This window comes from Chionomys nivalis, chromosome 7 (assembly GCF_950005125.1).
Source record: "Chionomys nivalis chromosome 7, mChiNiv1.1, whole genome shotgun sequence".
In the NCBI taxonomy this organism is placed as follows: domain Eukaryota; kingdom Metazoa; phylum Chordata; class Mammalia; order Rodentia; family Cricetidae; genus Chionomys; species Chionomys nivalis.
Window position 1 is genome coordinate 52,074,519 of NC_080092.1, and position 19,212 is coordinate 52,093,730.

A 19,212-nucleotide genomic window follows, 5' to 3' on the forward strand; every position below is an offset into this window, starting at 1 on the left:
TGGCAAGGATGTCCCAGCAGAGGGCCTGGGGATGCCAGGAGGATCAGTCTTTGAGGTCTGGCCTGGCTGGGACCTTGGACTGGGGCCAGAGGTCAAGGCCAGGATGCTGATGTCTCTCTGATCCTTTCCCCAGAATCAGTTCTTTATTAGCTGCTCAGATGGGCGTACCGTTCTGAACAAGGTGGGCGATGAGATTGTGGACAGAATCCTGAAGGCCCACAAGTAAGGCGGAGATGGGGCATTGCGGAAGCCCAGGTGTAGGCACGGGATGCGTTTTGGGGATCACCCCACCCCTGACTGTTGTCTCCCAGACAGGGGCAGTGTTTCCGAGTCTACGTGCTTTTGCCTTTGCTCCCTGGCTTTGAGGGTGACATCTCCACAGGGGGTGGCAACTCGATCCAGGCCATTCTGCACTTCACTTACAGGTGACTTCCCCACAGTGAGACTCCCCCTTCATGGCCCCGTCACACTAGGTCACACTAGTGTCCTTTCCACCCTGTCCTGACCCCTCCCTGCCTCTCTCAGCTCTTCCCTTCCTCCTCCTTCAGCCTCTGCCTCCCTCACCCTTTCTTTCCTCTCAGGACCCTGTGTCGTGGGGAATATTCAATCTTACACCGTCTCAAGGCAGCCAGTGAGTGCTGGGGGCTCAAGGCCTGGACCCCTGACAGGGAGGCAGCTTGGGTAGCTGGGTCCTGGGAATTGGGGAAAGACACTGTCATTCTTGCATGCTCCTCAGCCTGCAGGTGGCTTTTCACTTCTGGGATGAGGTGGGATGGAGTCCCATCCACTCACAGCAGATGCCTCTCACTTCGCTGCCCTTCCCCCACCTCTCTCGTGTACAGTGGGGACAGCGTGGCGGGATTACGTGTCCATCTGTGGGCTTCGCACACATGGGGAGCTGGGCGGACACCCGATCTCTGAGCTCATCTATATCCACAGCAAGCTGCTCATTGCAGATGACAGGACAGTCATCATTGGTCAGTGTTACACCCAGTTCTCTGTCAAGAGAGGGGCTGGGAGGGTCAGAGGGTGACACAGAGTCTGCAGTGAAGCTCACAGTGAGGGGCTTCAGGCTAGTGCTTTGGCTAAAGGGGATGAGGTGCTGGGGAGGCCCTCCTGGGCCCAAGTAGACACGGTGTGCCCTTGAACTCATCCCAGGTTCTGCGAACATCAACGACAGGAGCTTGCTGGGGAAGCGGGACAGTGAGCTAGCCATACTGATTGAGGATACAGAAATGGAGACGTCCCTCATGGACGGGGTGGAGTACCAGGCAGGCAGGTTTGCCTTGAGTTTGCGGAAGCACTGTTTCAGGTAGGAGTGCAGATGGATGTGGGGGCGATGGGAGGGGCTGCCCTTTGAGCTAGATGTGAGGGTTTCCTAGAGCTGGTACCAGATTTACCAGACTAATCCAGTTACGGTATCAACCAATTAGGAACACACATACACAGGAAGTTGCTATGTAGCATAGGCTGACCTTGAACTCTTGATCCTCCGGCCTCTGCCTTCAAAGTTACTATGCCCAGCTAAAGTAATTGTTTTTTTAAAAACATCAAAGTAAGAAAGACCAATCAAAGCCCCACCAGGTGGTCTAACATGTATTCTTACCGTTTATCACATCTGTTTGGAAGTACCAGGTGTTGAGGTTTCTTAAGGAACTTATTTGGCCCATTGGTACCATTCTTCCCTAGTGTGATTCTTGGGACAAATACCCGGCCAGACCTGGATCTCCGAGACCCCGTCTGTGACGACTTCTTCCAGCTGTGGCAGGAAACAGCCGAGAACAATGCCAACATCTATGAGCAGGTAGAAGCTGGGGAAGGTCTGGCATGAGGAGTTGACGGGTTATCCTGTGCAGAAAGGCGATGCCTGTGGGGAACATTTTCTACTAGGATTCAGTAGTCCAGGGGTGCCAAGAGGTGGCGTAGGGAATGAGGGGTCCAGCCAATCTCAGTTGGCGCCCGTGTCCTTCCATCCTAGATCTTCCGCTGCCTGCCGTCCAATGCCACTCGTTCCCTGCGGTCTCTCCGGGAGTACGTGGCTGTGGAGCCCTTGGCCACGGTCAGCCCTTCTTTGGCCCAGTCTGAACTCAGCCACATCCAGGGCCACCTAGTTCACTTTCCCCTCAAGTTTCTGGAGGATGAGTCTCTGTTGCCCCCGCTGGGGAGCAAGGAGGGCATGATCCCTTTAGAAGTATGGACGTAGCTGAGGCTTCAGCCTGGCAGCAGCCACAGCCGCCGGGCTCCATGGTGCCTGATCCTTGCCACAAACCCTGAGTTCCAAGGGCAGTGCCCTCTGATCCCTAGGGAGGACATCTCTAAGGAATACTAGAGAATCACAGAGGACCTTTGAGAAGTAACCCAAGGGAGCACTCCCAAGCCTGGCCTGGGGAGGCAGGAGAGCATTCGGAGAGGTCCTCCCACCACCTAGTTCAAACCACTGCTCATAGAAGCCTAACTCTTACTAGGAGGCCTGAGGTCAGGCCTTTTATTCCAGGAAAAGGGCTCCTGTTCTGGGTCTTCCTCATCTCACTCTTCCTCCTGCCCATGAACCCCCTATGTGCCCCAGGGCCTCTCTCCCAGTCCATCGCTGCCAAGATGGAGGGAGAACGGAGCCCCTTTTAACGGCAGTCCCCACCCACAGTGGTAGGGAAAACACTGTAACTGAGTCCGCCAGCCTGCTGACAGACACTAACTTTGTATCGGTTCATCAAACATTTCATAAATAAAAGTGTAGAAAGGGCCCATGCCTTTTCTTAGCAGTGATGAGTGTCGTCACTCGTCCTCACCTCTCTGCCTTGATCCTTTTTTTTTTTTTTGGTTTTTCGAGACAAGGTTTCTCTGTGGTTTTGGAGCCTGTCCTGGAACTAGCTCTTGTAGACCAGGCTGGTCTCGAACTCACAGAGATCCGCCTGCCTCTGCCTCCCGAGTGCTGGGATTAAAGGCGTGCGCCACCACCGCCCGGCCTCTGCCTCGATTCTTGTTTCTTCTGTTCGCATATCTGTGCTTCTTAGCAGCAGCTCTCAAGTTCATTCACCTAATTCCTGAAGGAAGATGAGGACCAAACTGTGTCTGTGTGCACATACATGCACACACACATATATTCCATAACTTCATATGTCTGAGGTATTTTGCAGTTAGAAAATGTTGAGCACAGGGAACCACAGAAGCACAAAGAAACTCAGAGGGGTGGAGGATTTAGGAAGGCTTCCCAGAGGGTGTATGGGGGGTGGGTACCGATGTGGGCCAAAGGCTTTGGGTTGTGGGGCCATCCTCTCGAGAATAGTCCTTCAGTTCTCTCAAGGTGCTTGCTGTCAAGTCTGATGACTTGAGTTTGACCCCCAAGACCCACATGGTGGAAGGAGAGAACAGATTCCTGAAAACTGTCCTCTGACCTCCACACCCAGGCCATGGCATTCCTGTGTGCACATACACAATAAATTGATTAATTTTAAAAATTAACTAAAAAAAATTTTTGCTCACACCTTTGAGAGACAGAAGCAGGCAGATCTCTGAGTTCAAGGCTAGCCTGATCTGCAGAGTGAGTTCCAGGACAGCCAGGGCTATACAGATCCCTCTCTCGAATCTCTCCCCACAAAAAGACCACTAACCTTGACTTCTAGCCTTCACACACGTCTACACACACAAACACACACACCTGTGTACCTCCAAACAGATGTGCACACACACAAAACAAAACACTAATCTCCGAGAAATCCGCCTCCCACACACAGAAATTCCAGGTACTAATTAGCATCCAATGCATTAATTAGTCTCATTGTCAGCACTTAAATATCTCCTTCCCTGGGGGACCATTCCTTAACTGTAAGGTGGGGGCAGCAGCACCCCAAGCTGGGCCTGGAGATAGACTGGCTTCTTATTCCAGATAGCAGCCTTCTAGTTCTTAGCCATGGAGTGTCTGAAGACAGGGTCTTGCTGCGAAGACCAGCAAGGCTGCAGCAATCCTGCCTCTGCTTCATGCCCAGCTACGACAGGGTCTTGCTGTACAACTCAGGCTGGCCTCTAATTCCTGATCCTTGAGCCTCGTGCCTCAACCTCCTGCAGGCAGGGATTGCAGGAATGAACAAGCCCGCTGTAGTCCAGGTTCCTGATCGAAGGCTAACATAGTGTAGGGGAGGAAAGCAAGGCAGCTACCCTGTCTCTTTACGAACACGAATAGGCTGCCACCAGTCTTGCCCTCTCCCCTTCCCAATCTATTGCATGGCCTCAAGAGGCGAAGGTAGCTGTTTATCCCGTCCCTGAGATGTTGACTTGCTCATTTGTTTATTAACTATCTTTATCAAATACTTCATGAGTCCAGCATCAACAAATTTATTGCGTATAAGCCAAGTGCCTCTATTATTTAATTCATTCTGGACAGAATCTCACTGGCTGACTTGAAATTCACTGTGTAGACCAGGCTGGCCCTGAACTTGCTGGGATCCTCCTGCCTTTGCCTACCAAGTTCTGGGATTAAAGGTGTGAACCACACTTGGGTTTTTGTTTGTTTCTTAAGCAAGACCTCATATAGCACAGGCTGACTTAGATCTCACTCTGTAGCTCAGGCTGGCCTTGTATTTGCAGGAGTCCTCTGGCCTCAGCCTCCAGAGCATTGGAGTTAGAAGTTTTTCCTAACATCTGTTTTACAGGTAATTGTGACTGGTTTCAGGGAAGTTAGTGTCTTGCCTATAGCAGTACTTCAAATTTAGTTCCCCCTACTATACAATGGTCTTGACCTTGAACTACTGTAGTTGCCTTGATTCATCTTAGCATCTGCAAAGCATTTAAAGGTGCCAGACCCTGGGCTGGACAACACCGACATCATCTCTGCTTAGAGTCACTTAAAATTCATTACCAAAGGCCTAAGGCAGCTAAAACAAGAGCCAAACGCACCAGGTAAGAAAGGCTTCAGGACCAGCAAGATGCCTGTCTCATCAGGCCTGCCTGGTGATCTGAATTAGACCCCCCAGGACCAACGAGGCAGAAGACCTCCACACAGAGGTAGTCCTTTGATATCCATACGTGCAGTGTATCACTTAAGCACGCGCACAAATACACGTAACAGAGTTTCATACAAGAACGTTCACAGAGAGGCGATTCCAACAGGGATCGCAAAGCAAAGGCCAGTGAGGGCAGCAAGGGCTGGTGTCTCATGGGTTTTTTGTTTGTTTTTTTGTTTTGTTTTGTTTTGTTTTCGAGACAGGGTTTCTCTGTGGCTTTGGAGCCTGTCCTGGAACTAGACCAGGCTGGTCTCGAACTCACAGAGATCCGCCTGCCTCTGCCTCCCGAGTGCTGGGATTAAAGGCATGCGCCACCACCGCCCGGCCTCTCATGGGTTTTTTTTTTTTTTTTTTTGGTTTTTCGAGACAGGGTTTCTCTGTGGTTTTTGGAGCCTGTCCTGGAACTAGCTCTGTAGACCAGGCTGGTCTCGAACTCACAGAGATCCGCCTGCCTCTGCCTCCCAAGTGCTGGGATTAAAGGCGTGCGCCACCACCGCCTGGCGCCTCTCATGGGTTTTTATCTGTGATGAAACACCACGACCAAAGCAACTCGGGGAGAAAAGGGTCTGCTTCCGTTTACAGTGCTTACGCCACTCCATCACTGAGGGAAGTCAGGGCTGGAGCCTGGAGGTAGGCGCTGATGCAGAGGCCACGGAGGAGTGCCGCTTACTGGCTGGCTCCACCTGCTCTTACACAACCCAGCCCAGGAGGCACCACTCCTAGTGGGCTGGGACTTCCTAAATCAATCATCAGTCAAGAAAACGCTTCCCAGGCTTACTCACCGGCCAGTCTGGTGGGGGCATTTGCTCAGCTGAACTTCCCTCTTCCCAAATGGCTCTACTTTGTGTCAAGTTGACATAAAACTAGCCGGCCCAACTGGAAGTCTGAGAATACTCCAAGGGAAAGAAAAGCAAGTGCAGACAGGGAAGAGATGTCTGGGAGCTTCAAGCAGAGTATACTTCAGAACAGCTGGAACAAGCTTAAGTGTGGCTTAGCAAAACATAAGCCCAAAATAAGTAAGTAAGTAAGTAAGTAAATAAATAAATAAATAAAAGATGTATAAGGTCAAAGACACGGGCAGAATCTTGAAAGTCTTTGATACCCCTGCCCACAGGGCAACGGGAGTCAGCAAAGGGTGTGCTCACTCACTTCCTCCTCAGATAACCCAGGACAACAGAAATGCAATTCTTGAGTGGTGGGGTCCAGACACCCGTCTTAAACAGGAGAATGATGTCAGATTTAAGTTTTAGGAAAATCCCTTCTGGATATGAAGAATTGACTAGAGTGTGCCCGGCAGGGAGGCCCTGTGGGCGGATGACAGTAATGGGGGAGGAGGGAGGGTTGGGGCTTGAATATGGGGCACACGGTAAACGAGTCAGGAGGGTATCCAGAGCAAGACTGGATGAGCATCCAAATGTACAAGACTGCTCCAGAGAATTCAAACTCACCTAAGCAATGTTTATATATATATATATATATATATATATATATATATATAATTTTTTTTTTGTTGTTTTTTGAGACAGGGTTTCTCAGCAATGTTTATATTAAGACTGGACAGAGAAACACTGTCTCGGAAAAAAAAACCCAAAACAAAACAAAATAAAAAGACTGAAAATGGGGGTTTTCAGAAGGAGTATTAATGTTGGAAGAGATTTTGAGACACGCAGAACATTCGCCCCTCAACTCCATAGAGAAAGAAGAGGCCAGAGAGGCAAGTTCACTTGCTCAAGGCCACACAGCGCACGCGTCAGTGGCAAACCGTGACTGTCTACACAGTTACACTGTACCACCCATCTAGTGAGACTAACCGGCTGGAGGTGCTGTGTCAACAGGAGTAGAGCTAAGGTGCTGGAACAAAACTTGGAGCTTGGATACTTGCTGCTTTGCTACTAGCAACTCCAGCGCCAGTCCCTTCCGGCAGAACACTGTTAAGATAAGCGTGTGCAGTCCGAGTGCCTATCCTAGGGGCTGAGATCCGCTCCGCACAGCCCCACTCCAGCCAGGAAAGGGAGTAAAGGGCAGACAGTACCACCTCCTTCCCTCCCACGTGGTTTCTCCAGCCAAGTTCTCACGGAGACGCCCCGCCCTCAGCGGCTCCACTGTTGCCATGGCAATTGGGTGGGTGGACAGCCCGTCCTATCTAGAGGCCAGCAGCCCTCGCGTGGGGAGTTACCATAACAACCCCCTAGTAATAGAGGGGGTTGGGTCCCGCCTCCCTTCCCCCGCAAATCCAGAGGTGGGTGGTTTGATTGGCAGCCGGGCACACGAAAGAAAGGAAGGAAAGAAGTCAAATAAAAATCAAGGGAGGAATCAGGGGAGAGGACGCAAAAAGTAATAATAATAATAAAAAGGGGAAAAGAAAGGGAAGGTGTGTGCGCACGCGCACCAGCGGGTGGCCGCGCTCCTTCCACGCCGGGCTCCCGCGAGGCTCGGCCTGGCGCGCACCCGCCGCCCGCTCTCGTGCGCCTGCGCGCAGGTGTCGGCGCCGGGCGGGAGGGGGCGCCCGGCGCGCTCGCGTCACGGTCCGCTCCGCGCGTGCGCAGGGCTGCCGGCGGCTCGGGTTGCAGGCGCGCGGGCGAGAGCGCCTGTCAGCCGCTGGGTCGGTCCTCCCGCTGGCCCTCCCTCTCCCCGGCCTTTGGGGCAGGCGCGGTGGAGCCCGCCCCCCGGGTCCCCCGATGGGGGAGAAGCGGCGACGGCGGCAGCGAAGTGAGCGAGCCGGAGCGTGAGCGGCCCTGCGGCGGCAATGGGCGACCCAGCCCCCGCCCGCAGCCTGGACGACATCGACCTGTCGGCCCTGCGGGTGAGCGCCGCCCCCAGCCTCGCCCCCGCGACCCCTGCCCCTCTCCCCGGCTCGTGCCGCACGGGCCCCGCCCTCTGCAGCTTCTGGGAGCCACTTCGGTCCCCACCCTGTGCTGCCCTCCCCCACACTTGCCTGCCACCCCTACCTCGCTGCTGGGATCCGAGTCCCCACCCTTCTCTGCGTTTGAGGGTCACCTCTAGGGTCCCTAAATCCAGTGCGGCATCACCTGCAGAGTCTTTTTTTGTGACCCCTCACCCTTCCTTGGTCCTCACGTCTCCTGCCACCACTACCTCCTCCAGCTCCTGGAATCTTGACTTTGCAAGTGCCTCAACCTCCCCCTCATCTCTCGTTTTCTTCCTCACCTACCCCTCGATTGCAACTTGGGCTGCAATTCACCTCCTCATTCCACCTACGTCTCCATCCCACGTTCACTTTCTCGATCCCTTCTCTCGCGTTTCAAGTGCAGCTTTCCAGAGCCAGGCATTTCCGGTCTCGGGGTCCCTGAATATTACATTACTAACTCTGCAGCCGTGTGGGAATGAGAGGACAGACAAGTGCACAGGGGGAGGAAGGGAAGCGTTGATACCCTCGGAAACTCGGGCCGGAAGACGGTGTTTACATACATGCACACACACAAAACACATGCCGCCTGTGGTCAGTAGTGAGAGGTTGGGGAAACCAGTGGGGGTGGAGGCAAAGGAGACCTGGAGGAAGGGGGCTCATTAGGAAACCGTTTAAGGAGAAACAACCGTGTCAGGAATGCTTTCAAATAACCCAATTATTGTTCCACGTGGGGCGCTTACTCTCTTTCTCTCTCTCCTTCCGGAATTTTCAATTCAGTAGCATCTGTATGTTTTTTTTTTTTTTTTTTTTTTAGCGGGCAGCTTTGTCTTAAGGGCAACATAATGATTTCAAGGTGAACCACTCCAGACTGGCTCCCAGGTGTCGTTTGTATACCGTGCCCTGCGAGCTTTCCCAACCCGCCGGCCTGCCGTAGTGTAGATAGAGCAGGATTTCCCACCTAATGCTTAGCTTCTCAGAAGGTCCTGAGCACATTGTCTTCTGGCTTTTGAATTAGCCAGGGAAAAGGCAGCCAGCCCGCAAGCGCCCCGGATATGACTGGAGGGGAGAGAGAATTGAAGAGAGCAGAGTCATGTTGTTAATTGGGTTTCTCTAGGTGACACAGTTTTTTTTTTCCCTTGCCATTCAGGTCATAATTTGTTTGGTGCAATGTTGGGTTATGAGACCTGACTTGCTGGAGATAAGTTTCTTTTTTTTTTTTTGGTTTTTCGAGACAGGGTTTCTCTGTGGTTTTGGAGCCTGTCCTGGAACTAGCTCTTGTAGACCAGGCTGGTCTCGAACTCACAGAGATCCGCCTGCCTCTGCCTCCCGAGTGCTGGGATTAAAGGCGTGCGCCACCACCGCCCGGCTTCTGGAGAACAAGACTGAGCATTGGCTCTCTCTCTCTCTCTCTCTCTCTCTCTCTCTCTCTCTCTCTCTCTCTCTCTCTCTCTCTCTCTCTCTCTGTGTGTGTGTGTGTGTATTTCAATGGGGAAAAGATCTGAAGGCTTTGGGAGGTCAGTTCAGTCAGTGTTTAAGCTACGGTACTCAAGTCCATTGGAATGGAAGGTGGAAATCCAGGTTTTGAGTGAAGTCTCTGTGAATGTACTTAGATTTGGAATGAAACTGCAAACTGAAGTTGTTGATTAACTCCAGCCACAAGTTCTCTTGCTGTGGTGACTGAAACACTATGACACAGTGGGTAGGTGCAGACCGTGACCTTTGATTTGAACCTCGGTCCTCTGCTTGCTTCTTGTTTGGCTTCTCTGGTAACTTAACTTGGGCCCCCAACTTGGGATTTCCAGCAATTCTGCCATTGCCATCTGACCTTGGGCATGGCATTTCCCTTCAGAACTTCCCTCCCTGAGTAAGTCAGCCTCCTCCTGGTTCTCCTCTCCTCCTCTCCACGAGAGTCGGGTGACCTGTTCCTTGTGCTTCTGTCCCTCATTCTGGTACTCCAGGGCTTGAGGTAGAGCCGTACTTTCTCGAAATAGGGCGGGAAAAGCCGCTGTCCCTTGTTGCTGGCTTCTCTCTCAATTGCCAGTCCTTCCAGCATGCTTCTAACAACTACTGTGGCCCCATTGGATGGCTGGCTCAGTCAAACCTTATTCTGTTTCCATTTTCTGGAGAGAATTGGTACTGGTGGTGGTGGTTGTGGTAGGGTGGGAAAAGCCTTAATGAGTCTGAGACGTCTTTCTCCTGTTTAAAGATAAGGCTTGGTTTTCAGCTGGGAGTGAGAGGTAGAGTCTGATATTAGAGGAAGATTGAATTGCACTAATCTCTTAGCAAGGAGGCCGGATGGAGCTGCTATTTAGTGAGCACACTACCCTTGACTTCTTGGGCTGTGTGTCCAGCAGTTGGGTGGAGTAGTACAGGTGGGGAGGACAGTGAGTCTGGAGTTGCTTTCCTGAATTCTGGTCCCAGTTTCCTCACCTGGAGGATACAGAGCTTGGTCCTTAGTCCTCACTTCCCTCCCTGCAGACTCTGCAGAGTCTTACTTCCCTAAGTTCCATTTTTGTGCCTGTGTGGTGGGAATGTCAATAGCACTGAACAGAGTTACTCAAACGAAATGAAATTCCACACAGTACGTATTTATCTCAATTCCTAGCATAGAATTGAGGGGAAAAAAAGAATTGGGAAGCATCCCAGGACGATTCTAATAAATAGCACTCTCTTCTCTGCATTTTTTTTTCAATTCTGTTTTCATAGTTCTTAGCACAGTTGACATAGATTTCCTTCAGTCTCAGTGGCAGTTATCTTCTTTAGCATCCATGAAGTCCTAGGATCCTTAGTGCCAGAAAAATAAAAACATACTGTTAGCTAGAATTTTGACTTGCTTTGTTCCGTCTGGGTGCCCAGTTACCAGAGCAGAGTTTACATAGTGGGGCTCAGATATTAAATAAGTGCATGGTATAGTAACTGAAAGCTATTAGTATAATGCTTGCTTCAAATACTCAAGAAATATGACTGGCAGTGGTGGTGCATGCTTTTAATCCCAGTACTCAGGAGGCAAAGGCAGGGGGATCTCTGTGACTTTAAGGCCAGTCTGGTCTACAGAGCTAGTTCCAGGACAGCCAGGACTGTTTCACAGAGACACCTTATCTTGGGGGAAAAAAAACAAAACAAAACAGAAAAAACAACTCAAGAAATGCTAGACCTGCTGGGCCGTAGTGGCTCATGCCTTTAATCCCAGCACTTGGGAGACAGAAGCAGGCGGACCTGTGGGACCAAGGGCAGCCTGGTCTATATAATGAGTTCCAGATAACCAGGGTTACACAGAGAAACCCTATCTGGTGGAGGGCAGGGGAGGAAGAAATGGTGGACCTGGCCAGAGGAGATGACTTGGGTGAGTAAAAGCAGTTACTGCAAGCCTGACAACAACCAGGGTTTGATCCTCAGAACCCGCATGGTGGAAGGAAGAGAACAGACTACTGGGTTGTCCTCTGACTTCCACATGTGTGCCATGATGCATGTATGGGCATGTGTGCACACACACAAATAAACATAAATCAACTGGGTGTTGCAGCACACACACACCTTTAACCCTAGCAGAGGTAGGTGAGATCTCTGAGTTACAGTTATGTAGCCCAGCCAGGGCTACATAATAGAGAAACCCTGCCTCAAGAAACAAAAGTCCCAGGGCAGCTTGGGATGCTGAGGCGCTGCCTTAAAAACAGCAAAGAGTATCTTCTGAGATGTGTTGAGATCAGACCTTGTCTTGTGATAATGCAGAGCTCTAACCAAGCCATGACTCTAAAATAAAGTTAGTATTATCTGAGAGAAAATTTGGGCCTCTAGTTTTAAGTCATTTTTGTCTGTGTCCAAACTTGGTTATGTTCCAGAAGAGCCTTCTGACTTGGCACTGCAGCTCCTCACAAAGAAGAAAGCATGAACAGAAGTGTCTGGGAAGGGCTGAGCAGGCCCCAGGCTGACCTCTTCTGGTTGACCCACTTCATAAATCAGACAGTTTCTCTCTGCTGTCCAGTGGCTGGAAGTTTTAGACTGTGGCATCTCTTAAGCTGTGGGGGCCAGGCGGTGTGGCTGATTGAAGTCATGCCACAGCACACCTTCAAGGGACTTCTTTTTGGTGGTAGTTGTTGACAGGTGTTTTTTCTTAAATGATTTTGCATGTTCTTTTGTGTCTCTCAAGTGATTGTGTGTGTTCTTTTTTTTTTTTTTTTTTTAATATTTATTTATTTATTATGTGTACAATATTCTGTCTGTGTGTATGTCTGCAGGCCAGAAGAGGGCACCAGACCTCATTACAGATGGTTGTGAGCCACCATGTGGTTGCTGGGAATTGAACTCAGGACCTTTGGAAGAGCAGGCAATGCTCTTAACCGCTGAGCCATCTCTCCAGCCCCGATTGTGTGTGTTCTTTGAACGTGTCTTTCCTCCTGCTCTTGTCTGCTTCTGTCGAGCCAGCATCACCAGGAGAGCTGCAGTGGGGCATATGTCTAGGCTGCTGAGCAGTGCACTGCTGCTGTGTACTGAGATGCTAGCTGTCCACAGGCTGACAGATGTCAGAGGCAGAGGGGTTGGAGGACCGATCTCCCGCAGCAGTGAGGGCATCGAGCGATTTTTCTCCGACAGGATGACAGAAGGAGGGGGAGTTGTAAAGCCTGTGGCATTTGAAGTGGTGTAAAATGATTAAAGGATGATGACAGAGACCATGGCTGGGACTGTGTGTTCAGCTGCTACCCAGACAAGGGGAGGGATGTCACCATAGGACAAACTGCCATAGCCTTAGTGGCATGTGACAGAGCAGTTCTTTGTGAAATTGAGGTGTGTGTGTGTGTGTACACGTGTGTTCATGTGAGTGTGTGGGTGCACGTAACCTGGGAAGCTAGGAAACGTTGGATGCCTTTTTTCATTCTCCACCTTACACCCTTGGCCCAGAGGCTTGTTATTTTGGGCTAAGCTGGCTGGTAAAAGCTCCTGATACTATCTACCTATATTACCCCCTCCCACCCAAAGCTGGGGTTACAGACACATGTCTGTGCCTATTGTTTTGAGTAGTTACTGCCCACTGCAAACTGACATCATCGTATCTGCACATCGAGTGCTGTAACCTACTGGGCCACCTCTGTGGCCCCCAAAGTGAGGATTTGACAGTGAAAACAAGGGGAGGAGACTAGCGGACGTGGTTCATCCAGTGAAGTGGCCACTGGACACCGTGAGGACCTGACTTTGGATCCCTGGCACCCATGTAAAAACCAGGTAGGATGGCTCATATCTGTAACCCCAGTGGTGGTGGCTGAGGCAGATGGATTCCTGGAGTTCATTGGCCAGTTAGCCAAATCCTTGAGCTCTAGGTTCAGTGACAAACCCTGTCTCAAAAAGTAAGGTGGAGAACTGTTAGAGAGGGAAGGAAGATACTGATGTTGACCTCTGACCTACATACACACCGACACTCACACTCACTTGCAGGGCACCCACATGTACATGTACACACATGAGTGTATATGTAACTCTTTGGTACTCCCCCCCTCTCCCAATAGCAGGAAAGAGTGTCAGCAAGACATGGGTCTGGTCTGCCCCATCACTCCCCGCAAGGGCTGGGTCCAGATTTGAAATCTGACCTTACTCCATTGATCTACAAACTGGATCATACATACTATTTGGACTACTTAGAACATGTTATCACTTAGGGCAGAGGATAGCAGGAAGTGTGTGATAGCGTCTGTTGACAAACTTCCAGGTTTAAGTGTGTAAGCAAGGACTGTAGTCACCTGTCCACCCAATCACACACAAGCGTCCTAGGACTGGACAGTGTTTCTAGATCCTGTCAGAGTTGTGGGTGCTGACCTTCATTCCCTTCACTTCCATGTGTTGTTGACATCCATGTTCTAGATCCTTTGGGAAGGATGTGGTACTGTACTCAGTACTGTGCTAAACTTTTGAACCAGTACTCTGTGAGCATCCCTCTAAGAAATGCCTTTGCAAACCCAGCCCTTAGGAGTAGCCCACCCTACCCTGTCTCTTACCAGGCAGCTTGTTAGAGTGCCCAGGCTGGCCTCAAACTCCTGGACTCAAGTGATTCTTCTGCCTCAACCTCCCAAGTGGTTGGTACTAGAGGCATGCCTGCCTAGGCTCTCCTCATCTTTTTGTTTGTTTTAGGAGTGTTTGGCCTGCATGTATGTCTGTGTACCATATATGTGTTTGGTGCCTACAACAGCCAGAAGAGAACATAGGATTCTTTGGAACTGGAGTTACAGCTGTGAGCTGCTATGTGGATACTAGGATTTGAGCCTGGGTCCTCTAGCAGAGCAGCCAGTACCTTTAACCTCTGAGCCCTGCTCTCATCTTGATGGTTAGTGTTTCCTCAGTATTTTAGAACTCTCGAAGTTGGGCATTCTTGTTCATTCTGATTGTTATAAACTTACACTGTTGTGCTCACTGTGATTCGAGGCTAGTCATCTGGATTTTCTACGTTCAGTCTCACACGCTCTCAGAACCCACTTTAAAACCCACTTACAGCCGGGCGGTGGTGGCGCACGCCTTTAATCCCAGCACTCGGGAGGCAGAGGCAGGTGGATCTCTGTGAGTTCGAGACCAGCCTGGTCTACAAGAGCTAGTTCCAGGACAGGCTCCAAAACCACAGAGAAACCCTGTCTCGAAAAAACCAAAAAAAAAATAAATAAATAAATAAATAAATAAAATAAATAAAACCCACTTACAACCCAGTTTGTGCCAGGAACCCTCTAGGCTTTTCCCCTTCTAGGTTGAAAAATAGAACAGAAAATGATTACGTTGGTGAATGGACTTTAAAATAATTTGCTTGTATATGAATGTGTGCATGCATCATGCATGTGTGTCCCATGTTGTGTGTGCTTAGAAATCAGGACAGCCTTGGGCATGGGTCCTCACTTTCCACCTTATTTGAGGCAAAATTTTCTGTTCATTGCTACGCATGCCAGGCTAGCAGGCTCCAGCTTCCAGACACTCTCCTGTCTCTGCCTCTCATCCTGCCATGGGAACACTGCACCTGACTTACATAGGCTCTGTGCCATCTCCCCAGTCGTAACCAACTCTGTTGTTGTGTTTTGTGTTTGCTGGTCTCACTCTGTTGCCCAGGCTGGACTGGACTTCATTATGTAGCCCAGGGTGACTCAAGCTCCGTCCTCATACCTTAGCTTCCCAAGTGCTGAGACTACAGTAGCACCGCCCAAGTTTTGCTTCCTCATGTCACTGTTCCCGAGCAGTATGGTATAGTAACTTACATAGCATTTATATTTATATTAGGTATTAAAATAACCTAGAGATGATTCAAAGTCTACAAGAGAATATATAGATTGTGTGCAAATGCTACATGATTTTAACTATGCTTGATGACAAAAGCAGATAGACTTAGCAGCTTTGTCAGGTTGAGGCAGGAGAATTGCAAGTTCAAAGTCTGCCTTGCTACACAGTGAGCTTAAAACTAGCCTGGGCAACTCAGCAAGCTGCTTCAAAATTGAAAGTAATGAGAGGACTGGAGAAGTTGGGCATAGTGGCACTTGCCTTTGATCTCAGCACTGGCAGGCAGAAGCAAGTGGATCTCTCTGTTTGAGGCTAGCCTGGTCTACATAGTGAGTGCCAGGACTTCCAGAGCTACATAGTGTGACCTTGTCTAGGGGGAAGAAAAACCTAAGGGGGGAAAAAAGCAGACCGTTGAAATGAAAGGGCTCAGTAGTTAAAGAAAGGCACTGTCAAGCTTGATGAACCAGGTTCAGTCTTTGAGGCCCACCTAGTGTTTGTTTTGTTTGAGACTAGAGTCTGGTTATTAGCTTAGGTTAGCCTTGGAACTGCTGTATACCCCAGGATGGTCTCAAACTTGGAGTTCTCCTGCCTTTGTCTCCCAAGTGCTAGGATTATAGGTTTGTGGCAAATTTTTTGCATTATTTTTCTGATTTGAATTGTTTTGAGACTGGGTCTTACTCTGTCCTGGCTGGCCCAGAACTCAGTATGCTAAACCCCTGAGAGTTGGAGTTAACAATTGTGAGTCAACACTCTTGACTTGTCTTTACAAGATGAAGTGGTTGGGTGGTTGAGAGGCATAAGCCTAGCTGGCACTGTTTTAAGAACATAGTTTGAAATGAAGCAGCAGGTAGGTAGAACTCGGTGGTGACTGAAAATGGGACTGCATCATTGGACAACAGCTGTGAGTCATGAGTCTGGGGAGATAAAAACCCAAAGAACTCACTCTGAATCTTTCTGTGGGAGGAAAAAAAGTTTTATAAAATAAGGGATTGTATGTGGAAAGGGCACAGACTGTAGCTTCACATGTGTTTATCGGGGGTTGTGGACTCACATGTGGTTCCGTAGGGCTGAGGGAGCTGGGCTGTTAGTGGTGGCTGAGGTAAGCGAGTCTCAAGAATAAGAACAACCAGGCTGAGCCTTGGACTTGGCTCCTTACCGTCTGGGGGAAGTGGGCTCCTTCCTCTAACATTAGATAGATTCTCTATATAAATAGACGAGACTCATTTACATTGTGTGCAAGTAAAGGATGAGTGGGGTGTGGAGGGGGAGTGTTAGTGATTTTTGAATGCTCAAAAGGAAAGAGAATCGGGGAAGCCACAAGTCTTGGGCTTCTTGGAGGAGCCAGACTCCAGAAGCAGCTTGACTGTCTGGTGGACAGAGTGTAGAAGGTGGTGGGATGGGCTGTGAGGAGTTTTGTGGTGTAGCCTGTGGGAGGAGTCTTAGAGGCCTGACCGAGATGAATGGAGGAAGCAGGAGTGAAGACCTCGCACTACAGAAGCTCATGTCCCCACAGTCGGGGACCATGGAGGCCAGAGCTGACAGGTGAATGGAACATTCCCCAGCTGGCATCCAAGGCTCCCCGAGGGTCTGTGGCACCGAACGCTCTTGATTCATCTTCGGTACCCATACCTCTTCTGTGGGGCCTGATAATAGTTGGCCTTCTGAGGGAGCATAGAAAATTTCTAGACTCTTTTTTTCCAGGAACTGTTTGAGCATGGGATTTGAAGAGTTGGACCGTAAATGACTCCTAGAACCACAAGTTAAAAGGAGTTTTCCGTGGACAGCAATACTTAACAGGGAAAGACTGAGGGTCTGAGTAAAGAAAATGCCACCTTCATCAAGACCTGGCACAGCTTGTTTTTCCCCACATAGTCTTTCTTTGTCATAGTGCCAACCCTCAGCTAATTATCTTATCTGCTTCTCATAGGCCATATGGCTTAATTTGATTACATATTAGTGTATATCAAATAATGTTTTATAGTCCATTCTTCCTACCACTTCCTTGTGCACGGGGATCCTGCCCCATATTTCCTATTGATCTGTGACTGCCTATAAAGATGCTGAGTACAAGATAGGGATTCAGTAATTATTCACTTGGTTGGAGACAGGGCTCTTGACTTGTTCTACTGGGTTTAGTTCCCAAGCCATAAAGGATGGCTAGAATATGGTGGGCCCATGGGATACACAACAGTACAAGTTAGTGCTCAGTGGTGCTCAACTGAGTAGCACTACCCCCCAGAGTGTGTTTGGAAACAACACACTCTGGAAGGGGAGTTTAACTGTTAACTATGTCTTGGGAACACTAAAGGCACTTAGTAAGGATATTAGCCATCCGGCAGTCTTGCAGACATTGCACTGAAGAAATGTTTTGTGAATTTGTTATGGCTATGGGAGAGGCCAGGGAAGGACAAGTTAGGTTTCTTCTGTAGGTAGGAAGGAGTTCTTGTTTCCTGTTCACCTCTTTCTAGGACAGTGCAGAATTGCTTTTGCACATGGCACATCTCTCAAACCAAGAGCTGTGTCTGCCAGTACACCTCTGAAGGCAGAATGAGTGGGTTACCTGTGGACTGTCGACACAGTTCTCATGTTCTCTTCACCACCCACCCATTCTTTCAAGGCACATTTGTAAGCGTGGTGGAAACCTGTAGAACTTGGGCTTTCGTTCTTAGTCGCTCAGAGAAGAGCCTTTAGCAAGACAGTTGAACCGGGGTACTCCAAGAGCAGAAGTAGGTGTGTGTGTGTGCAGGGTTAGGGAGAGGCTTCCTCACTCATGTCTTGTCATCTTTTGCTTGTCCCCTCAAAGGTTAAAGAGTGAGTCTCATTTCAGATCAGTCACTGATAAACTGAGAGGTATATGTGCCCTGGCCCTCTCAGTTCTTATCTCAGCTTTGCCTCTGACTCCTCTACACTTTGTGGGGAAGTGTGAGAGGGCAGAAGGTACTGCCACAGTGTCCAGGGCCACAGGGGCCAAAGATGCAGCAGGACTTGATAGGCACTTGTCTTTGTTTAGCTGAGGTTCAGAGAAACTTGCGAAGTCCCTGCAACTTTAACAAGGCTGTGGGCGATGCTGTGGGACATGAGGCAAGACAGGGTTGGAGGCACAGGAGCATGTGGACCGGAGTATGATTTTCTGGCCCTTGAATCCTCTCTCATAAGCCCTTCTGTTCCTGCCTTTCTTCAGTTCAGAACAAAGAACGCTTTGATACGAGTCATTTGTATTTTAATGTGTTCATTTCAGAAGGGGGTTTGGGAGCTGGAGCAAGGATCACTTGCTGTGCAGTAGGTTCTGTCCTTGTGTGATCTCAGTTTCCCTGACAGTAGCCCTTTGAGAGGTGGATGATGAACCATGTTTTCAACAAGAGAAACCGAGAGAAGCTACTTGGAAGTTAGTAACCTGTCTGAGATCTGAAGTCAGACAGTGAGCTGCTGGGCCTGGATCCAGTCTCAGATCCGACTCACCACAGAACCAGAGCTTTTGCTAATTGCCTGTAGTTGGAGGCAGGGAGTATGGAAGTGGGCATGAGGGACAGGCAGTGGGGGCAGTGTCTACCCAGCACCTTACACTGCTTTTTGCTTGTTTCACTTGCAAATGTGTAAAATTTTTGTGGCCTGTGGCAAATGGGTTTTGTAGGTTTGCTGAGGACTTGTGAAGCCCTTGGTGACTTTTATTTTTATTTTATTTATTTATTTTTTATTTTTTTTGAGACAGGGTTTCTCTGTGGTTTTGGAGCCTGTCCTGGAACTAGCTTTTGTAGACCAGGCTGGTCTCGAACTCACAGCCTGCCTCTGCCTCCCAAGTGCTGGGATTAAAGGCGTGCGCCACCACCGCCCGGCTTCTTGGTGACTTTTAGAACATAGCTCATTTAATGGATTAGAGACAGCCAGTGTGAAAATGGTTTCTGCCCTGCAGAATCACATGGTTCAGATCTTCAGGATCTTTATTTTACGCACATGAGTGTTTGGCTGCATGTCTGTATAGGATGTGTATGTGTACTGTGTGCCTCCCTGGTGCCCACGGAAGCTTGAAGGCTCCAGAGTCCTTGAACTGGAGTTACAGGTGGTTGTGAGCTTCCATGTGGGTGCAAAGAACTGAATCCTGGTCTTCTGCCA

General features: G+C 49.6%; 2 protein-coding genes and 1 long non-coding RNA gene across 15 annotated transcripts in view; 2 read left to right on the forward strand and 1 right to left on the reverse strand.

The window, feature by feature from the left end:
• The window catches only part of Pld2 (phospholipase D2), a 15,953-nt gene extending 13,128 nt beyond the window's left edge, over positions 1-2,825 (forward strand). Inside the window, exons 19-25 of the mRNA XM_057773377.1 lie at positions 134-222; positions 312-425; positions 582-631; positions 843-977; positions 1,159-1,312; positions 1,690-1,804; positions 1,979-2,825. Of these exons, the coding sequence (XP_057629360.1) occupies positions 134-222; positions 312-425; positions 582-631; positions 843-977; positions 1,159-1,312; positions 1,690-1,804; positions 1,979-2,203 (882 nt within the window). The 3' untranslated portion in view covers positions 2,204-2,825. The remainder of the gene's footprint in view (positions 1-133; positions 223-311; positions 426-581; positions 632-842; positions 978-1,158; positions 1,313-1,689; positions 1,805-1,978) is intronic.
• LOC130876773 (uncharacterized) overlaps positions 1-8,253 on the reverse strand; it is a 20,487-nt gene extending 12,234 nt beyond the window's left edge. The window contains exon 1 of the long non-coding RNA XR_009057356.1: positions 8,197-8,253. This is a non-coding gene — a long non-coding RNA (uncharacterized LOC130876773). The remainder of the gene's footprint in view (positions 1-8,196) is intronic.
• Mink1 (misshapen like kinase 1) overlaps positions 7,521-19,212 on the forward strand; it is a 56,761-nt gene continuing 45,069 nt past the window's right edge. For 9 of the 13 annotated variants that reach the window (XM_057773366.1, XM_057773368.1, XM_057773367.1 and 6 more), the window contains exon 1: positions 7,522-7,800. In XM_057773366.1, coding sequence (XP_057629349.1) covers positions 7,744-7,800 — 57 coding nt within the window. In that variant the 5' untranslated portion in view covers positions 7,522-7,743. Of the gene's footprint in view, positions 7,801-19,212 lie in introns of all 13 variants that reach the window. The other 4 variants (XM_057773361.1, XM_057773362.1, XM_057773364.1 and 1 more) reach the window with 1 other exon arrangement.